We start from the raw sequence: 6,908 nt of genomic DNA, 5'->3' as shown, positions 1-6,908 counted from the left end.
GGGGCCACAACGCGCACGCCCAACAACGCCTCCGGACCCCGGCGATACCGACGAGTCCGACAAGGCTGCTGTGTCGCCTACCACACCCGCGCGTCCTCGCGTCTCCGCCACGCCCACTGCACGTGCGGACCGAACCCCCTCCCTCCCGTCCCCCTCCACAGCGCAAACCACCCCTTCCCTTCTTTCCTCCTCCTCCTCCTCCTCTGCCGCTGCTGCTGCCGCCGCCGCCGCCACCGCCGCCGCCGCTGCAGCCGCCGCCACGTCGTCCGCTCGCGCGGGCCCGTCATCACGATCCCCGCCGTCCCTGTGCCGCCGCTCGCTGTCCGTGCCCGCCGAGGCCGTGGGCTTCATCATCGGCAAGGGCGGCGAGACCGTGCGCAACATGACCACCAAGTCCGGCGCCTACGTCTACGTCGACAGGGACGACACCAACCGCCAGGCCCCCGTCCGCGTCTTTCACATCGAGGGCGACCGCGAGGCTGTCGAAATTGCAAAGGCCCTCGTCAAGGAAAAGGTCGCCGCTGTGCTGCACGGCAAGCCAAACGCACGCGTGCGCGATGCCTCCGCGGGTCCCGTCTCGGATAGAGATGATACCGACGACGAAATTAGCGCCCCGCTGGAGATGTGGATTCCGAAGGGCTGCGTCGGCATGATCATCGGCCAGGGCGGCCAGGTTATCAGCGAAATGCAGGAGCGTTCCGGCTCTACCATGGAAAGTCCATAATCATAAAATGGACGGCCACGGCGCAAAGCTTCTAACAATTTCGGGAGGTGAGCGCGAAAAGAACCACGCAAAACAACTAATACAAAACGTCCTCGACCGTGCAAGCATGCGGAATAGGAACGCAGATTACCCGCCAGTCCATGATCCCCCGCAATGGGGAATGCATCAGCGCCACGTGCCCCCGCAGCTCCCCGCGGGTATCGTCCCCCACTGGTACCTAATGCCTTTTGATGTGCGCGGACAGGTCCCGGATTTTCGCTACGGGTCTCAAGGGGGTTGGATGCATCCCATGCAAATGCAGCATCCAGCCCAGCCCCTGCCACATGGAGTCGTCGCGCCGCAGGGGATGATTCCGCAGAGTCCGTCGCGACAGCCGCAACCACCAGGCCCGCCGCCCACCCAAGCGCAGCACGACCAACATCAAAGACAACGGCAGCAGCAGCAGCAGCAACAGCAGCAACAGCAGCAGCAACAACAACAACAACAACAGCAACAACACCTTCACCAACTTCAACAACAACATGTACAGCATCACCACCGGCAAATACAGGCCCAGCTCCAACACCACGACCCATCGCAGCAACAACAACACCAAACAACTCGATCACAACACCCTCAACTACCGCCGCAGCAAATAGCGACGGGAGCCGTCATGCAAGGGGCACAAGTGCCCCCTCACATGGCCCCAATGTTTTCTCCATCTGGCCCTGTGCCATGGAACCCACAACTATCATATCCATTGCACCCGATGCAAATGCCGTATGATCAAAGCGCCATGATGCCACCGATGGTTACTAAAGCAGTATCCGTACCTTCCTCTTGCGTGGGTATCGTTATTGGACGGAATGGGGAGACGATTCGAGATTTACAGCAGCGCTCCGGTGCCCACATCAAGGTTACCCCGGATGAAGATGCGAGACATGGTGCCACCGAGAGAGTAATTTATATCACTGGGACGCCAGCGTCCCTTGATCTAGCGCAATCACTTGTGAATGATGTCATCAACGAAGGACTCACCAGAGTATACCGTGACGGAGTAGAGCCGCGTTCTGGCACGGAGCAACAAGAAGGCAGCAGTAGTCAAAGTCCTCATCTCGAACGTCGGCAGGGGGGACCGGTAGATGAAGGCAATCCAGAACAAAGCGAAAGCACGAAAGAGGAAAGTGGGGAGGAAAGTGCGCGGGGTGCAGATTATGGGCAAATTGAGTTGGAGGGGCAACCGGTTGATTCTGCTCAGGCGGCAAAACCGCTTGATTACACAGATGCAGACACATTTCCGGAACTTGCGGCGTCGGGCAGAGATCAAAGCGCTGAAGGGTCAACTTCTCTTGCAAGAAGCGAAGCCCTGAGTGCGAGAAATAATGTCCCAGAGGAGGGAGACACGGGCGAGGACATGCCTTCAGGTTGGAATCGTACCGAACAAGAGCAGGCTTCTCCGGAATCTCCTGACGACGACGGATCTCGAACCGTGGAGACTTCTGCGGCTCCTTTCACCGGAGAAGGACGAGTGGTGCCACGGCCTGCGACAGACTATCCGAGCGCATCGATATCTTTTGAGATGCAAATTCCGCACGCAAAGGTTGGCGTAATTATCGGGAAGAATGGATCCACAATTCGATCATTACAGCAAATATCTGGAGCGCGCATTGTGGTGTCCAAGAGAATGGACAGATCAAGAGAAGACCATCCTCGGCCGGTGACAATAACTGGCCCAGAGGTATTTGTGGAGACAGCACGACGACTGATCATACAGAAGATTAACCCGTCCTCCGAGGACTATACCGCAAGGGATGACAGAGATAATCGGCCAGGGGCGCGAGAAGGGGAAGATCCGACGGATCAACCAGCGATAGATTCTCTTACGACGGAGTTAGGGAATCAGTCTTTATCAGGAGGCAGCCGTCTGCCGCCGATGGTTCCCGGGTCGCCCGTGGCGACATCTCCAACCAGGATGTCTCAAACGCCACCATATGGCATCTTTCAGAGAGGAATGGCGTTTCCGGGAGCAAACCCAGGGATGGCATATCCGAATGTTGCACAGTACCCAAGTATGCGACAGATGGGGCGTGCAGATTCGACGGAATACAGGGCAGTGGATGCGCAGACGCATCAAGCTCCTCAGTACCCAACGTTCATGGGCGGGGTGCGGCAAGGATTTGGAGAACGAATGCCATTGGGGCCGACGACGTACCCATTTCCGCACAGCTCGGATAGTGGGGATACCATGCCTCAAAGTTTTGGAGAATTTAGACAGGATCAGTTCTACCCACAGGGCTTGAACATTTTTGGAGGATCCCTGTTCGATGGAAGCGGTGGTGCTGGTGGGACCGTTTCGGATACGGTAGGGTCTGTGGGCCAGGGGCAGGGGTTTCACATGTTAGAAACGCAAGGGTTTGATGCAGAGGCGGGGGTATATCCATATCAAGTAGGAGAAATAGAGCAACATGGTGGTGCAGGGCCCTCCTCGACAGCGTAGTGTACAAGTAGAAAAAAAGAGTCTAACTTATGGGCAAGGGAGGACTGGAAGTGGATGGGGGGAGCACAGCAGAGCGAGTGGAAAAACGTTACTGCAAGCTCCAAGAGGGCTGGAATGAGAAGTACAGTACCCTTGGGTACGTTGGGGCGTACACGACTGTAACCGTATGTAATTGCACAGAGAAAGGAACCCCCTTTGTCGAACAGGGGGGATAGGGTGGGGAAAGTTTTGTGTGAAGTTATATTACAAGCGTAGGCTAGCTAGCTGGCAAAGAGGCGGGATGAATGAAAGTTGGCTATTGAGGACTGGATTCGGGTAGGGGGCATAAACTCTAAAGAAAGCTAAGTTTAGAGCAGAAGTAATGCGCGTTAGACTAACGCCGTTAGTTGATGAATTCATATTCAATCAGATGGATGGCTTGACGTGTCGCTGCGAAGAGTGACAAGCGTGTGCTGTACAGCAGCTGTTTGTTTGTCGTGAATTGGAAACGGCGTATTTTGGGACAAAGGCGTCAAACAATTTGATGCAAAGGGCGATGCAAAACATACAAAAAAGGATTAATTTAGCCGGTCGCTCAGCAGTCATGCTGTCAAGTCCGCGGGCCCGCGAGATGCAGTACACGTAGAGCATCTACTACAGCTTGCCCTGTGCTGCGCAGATCACCGTTGTTGCCGGAACGTGGAGCTTAGCCGATAGTATCCCTGCTCATTGGTTGCTCATTTCTTTGTGCAGTTGATGAGGCATCTCTCGGATCCAGTGTGGGTGTGCTGCAGGTCGGCGCAGAAAGCGATGGGATACTGTAATATGCAGGCAGGGCTACTGTATCTTTCCTCGAGCTCGAATTCGGAAAAGAACACACGAGCGAAGTACAGGGACGCGAAGTCCCTCGATCAACGTACAGTCACAGGAGAGACTAAAGAAGATTGCATTACGATCGTTCGACACCAGAGTCCGCGTTCAATATGTCCCTTTTGAATATGGCACACCCACCAATACCATTGCGCCATATATCGCGCACAAATGAAAAAAAAAAAAAAAAAAGGCACCAGGAAAGAAGAGCTCGTCCAAGCTTTTTACGTGTACGGTTGAGCTCCACCTGAGGTGCGGATATTGTGGATGCATGAGCCGTTAAGTCTATGAGCCGTTAAATTTTACCTCATCAATGCAGAGCATAGTATCAACCGATAATTGCCAGACGTTATTTTTATGCCAACTGTCAGCTCTGCGATAAGGCATACTGTAACATCACTCTAGGTGGCATTCACTGTCCATCTCTCATCCATCACTTATCACTTCCAATGGCCCTCTCATTGTATTTCTGACGATATCACCTCTGAACAAACACCACGCGGGTTGCTGAGTTTCTGGGCCGCACCGTACAACGGTACTTTTTTTATCTCCTCCCACTCTTAATCTGTTGCGCCTCGCGCCTCGACACGAATGATATCTTGGAGCAAATACATACTTTTCTTTAATTACAACGATTGTGCCGTAGGAAGCAATCGTTAGTTTCTGCTTGCGCAGTTGAAGACGTTTGGCAATCATCCTATTAACATAATCCTCGCGCGATCCAGTTACCAAAAAAGTTAGTTGCTATCTTGAGAGAGACAAAATGTCTTCCACCATCTACAGTTGCACATCTTATCCGGCGCTATCCTGGGCTTTCCTATCCAAAGAGAGACGTCCCATTATGTGTGATGCCATATCTCGAGACTTATGTCGCACATGCCCGCGTCGCTGGTTGTGATTTGAGCCCTGTAATGGCCTGCCACTGGCACGGTCCACCACCCCGTCCTGGTTTTCCTCATTTGCTTTCTTCATCGCTGCCGTCCGCCGGTCGATCAGCGCATTCACGTCGTCGACGTCCGCCTGCCCCATCAGCGACAGCTGTCTGGTTGCGCTGTGGCCGCTACGCAAGGCTTTAAGGCGGAACACGGCAACAAATGCTCTGGCCGTCACGATCAGAATTCTTCGATACGGCAGAGCGACGGAAAGCTGTTTCTGCACGACAGACGAGTTGAGCAACCGCTTCATCCTCGCCGGGTTGTCACTTGTGACTCGCTGTAAGCCCCTCTCTGCAATCGCTCTCACTGACGGAGTCACCTTGAGGCGTGGTTGTGGACCGAGGCTGGAAGTGCTCGACACGTGATGCATGGAGCGCAAGGAGGGCTGGTGCAGTCCCAGTAGCGATGTCTGGCGCTCGCTCGAGTCTTGCGTGGTGCTCTCAACAGGCGATTGCGATGAGGAGGAGGAAGGGATGCGGCTAAAGTTGGATATCGAGCCCGAGATGTGCGGGTGGCGGCGACTGTCCGTGCTTGTGTTGCTGGGGGAGTCGCGGTCGCCATACATGACGCCGTTCGAAGCGGGGGACGAAGGGAACAAGGTATTGACCGAGGTCGGGCGTGACAAGCAGGCTTTTTCACAAAACCAGGTATGTTGAAGCGCGGCGAGAGCGCTGATTCGTTTGTGGGGATCCGTTTGCATGAGCTGCTTGATAAGACCTTTTGCGGCTGGGGAGATCTTGGACCAGATAGGGGTTGTGAAGTGGATAGTGCCAATTTTGATGTTCTCGACTGTCTCCCTATCCGATCGGCCTTCGAACGGCCTCTCGCCGGAGAGTATCTCGTACAAGACGACGCCGGCGGACCACATATCAACGAGCGGGCCATACTTGATGCGGCGGCAAATATCGACGCAGATGTAAGGCGGGACGCCGATCATGGTTGTGAGGACATCGTGATTGACGCGCTTCTCCGAGACAAAATTGGCGTAGCCGAAGTCGCCAAGGGCGATGGACATGGGGAACTTGGAGGCGGAGCAGAAGATATTCTCCGGGCGCACGTCGCGATGGACGATGTTCTTGCTGTGGATGTAATGCAGGGCGGTGATCAACTCTCTCATGACGACACGGGCGTAGGACTCGGGCAGACGGTTGTGCTTGCGGAGCAAGTCAGCCAAGGTTCCGCCGGTCATAAGCTCAAAAACGAGATGATCCTTCTCAACGGTGGAGAACATGTCGACGGCCTGAACAATGCCGGGGTGGTTGAGCATTGAATTGACATGACGCTCGCGACGGACCCACTCCAAGGCCTGTATATCATGACTGCGCTTCTTGATAATCTTAACGGCGAAGACCTTTGAAGGGTCATCGACATCCTTTGCGTAGAAGACGCGCGAGTAAGTGCCATCAGCAAGAATAGGGCCTTGTGTGTAGTAGCGCTCGAAGCATCTCTGGCTGGCGAAGAGCAAGCTCTGTGCCCAGCTCTGCATCTCCTCGAACGAGCCGCAAAAGATAATAAAGGTGCGTCTGCCGACGATGACGCGGAAGGTCTTCTTGGAGTCGCGGTCGCTGAACTCGACGATGGCGCCGACGACGTTGAGCTCCTCCTCGGGGAGGGCCTCCTCCGAGACGAGGAACGAGAGGACCTCCCCGTAGAGCTTTGCGTAGCGCGGCTGCTTGCGCGAGAGGCGGCCGTGCTTGACGCTGAGCCAGCCCGCCATGCGGACCGGGGTGCCGTGGCGGAAGGTGGCCTCGTCCGACTCTGCGGCGGCGAGCGGCATGGCGGCGGGGGTGCGTGTGCGTCGTGTGTGTGAGTGTATGTGAGTGTGTGTGAGTGTGTGTATGTGTGCGGCGCGCGCGTGGGGGCGTGTCACAAGGAGCGGGGGCGGGGACGCGCGGGCGCGGCGGGGAGAGGAATGGTGAGAAAT

The 6,908-nt window shown here is 55.5% G+C and overlaps 3 protein-coding genes; 2 read left to right on the top strand and 1 right to left on the bottom strand.

Moving 5' to 3' along the window:
- Positions 1 to 731: 731 nt before the first annotated feature.
- On the top strand, positions 732 to 3,200 carry CHC_T00010207001 (KH domain-containing protein). Its single transcript, XM_005719247.1, has one exon. The coding sequence runs from the start codon at positions 732 to 734 to the stop codon at positions 3,198 to 3,200; it is 2,469 nt and encodes an 822-aa protein (XP_005719304.1).
- Positions 3,201 to 4,561: 1,361 nt separating this feature from the next.
- Positions 4,562 to 6,761, bottom strand: CHC_T00009439001 (Serine/threonine protein kinase). XM_005719246.1 is given in 2 exon segments: positions 4,562 to 4,841; positions 4,842 to 6,761. 1 exon segment carries the CDS (start codon positions 6,759 to 6,761, stop codon positions 4,842 to 4,844), a length of 1,920 nt encoding a protein of 639 aa, XP_005719303.1. The 3' UTR covers positions 4,562 to 4,841.
- A 135-nt stretch (positions 6,762 to 6,896) lies between these two features.
- CHC_T00000254001 (hypothetical protein) overlaps positions 6,897 to 6,908 on the top strand; it is a 1,158-nt gene continuing 1,146 nt past the window's right edge. The window contains exon 1 of the mRNA XM_005719245.1: positions 6,897 to 6,908. This exon is cut by the window's right edge and continues 1,146 nt beyond it. Coding sequence (XP_005719302.1) covers positions 6,897 to 6,908 — 12 coding nt within the window.

This window comes from Chondrus crispus, genomic scaffold (genome assembly GCF_000350225.1).
Source record: "Chondrus crispus Stackhouse genomic scaffold, scaffold_473, whole genome shotgun sequence".
NCBI classification, from domain to species: Eukaryota; Rhodophyta; class Florideophyceae; order Gigartinales; family Gigartinaceae; genus Chondrus; species Chondrus crispus.
The sequence above is the reverse complement of the archived record's forward strand: the minus strand, read 5'-3'. Positions and strand labels throughout refer to the sequence as shown.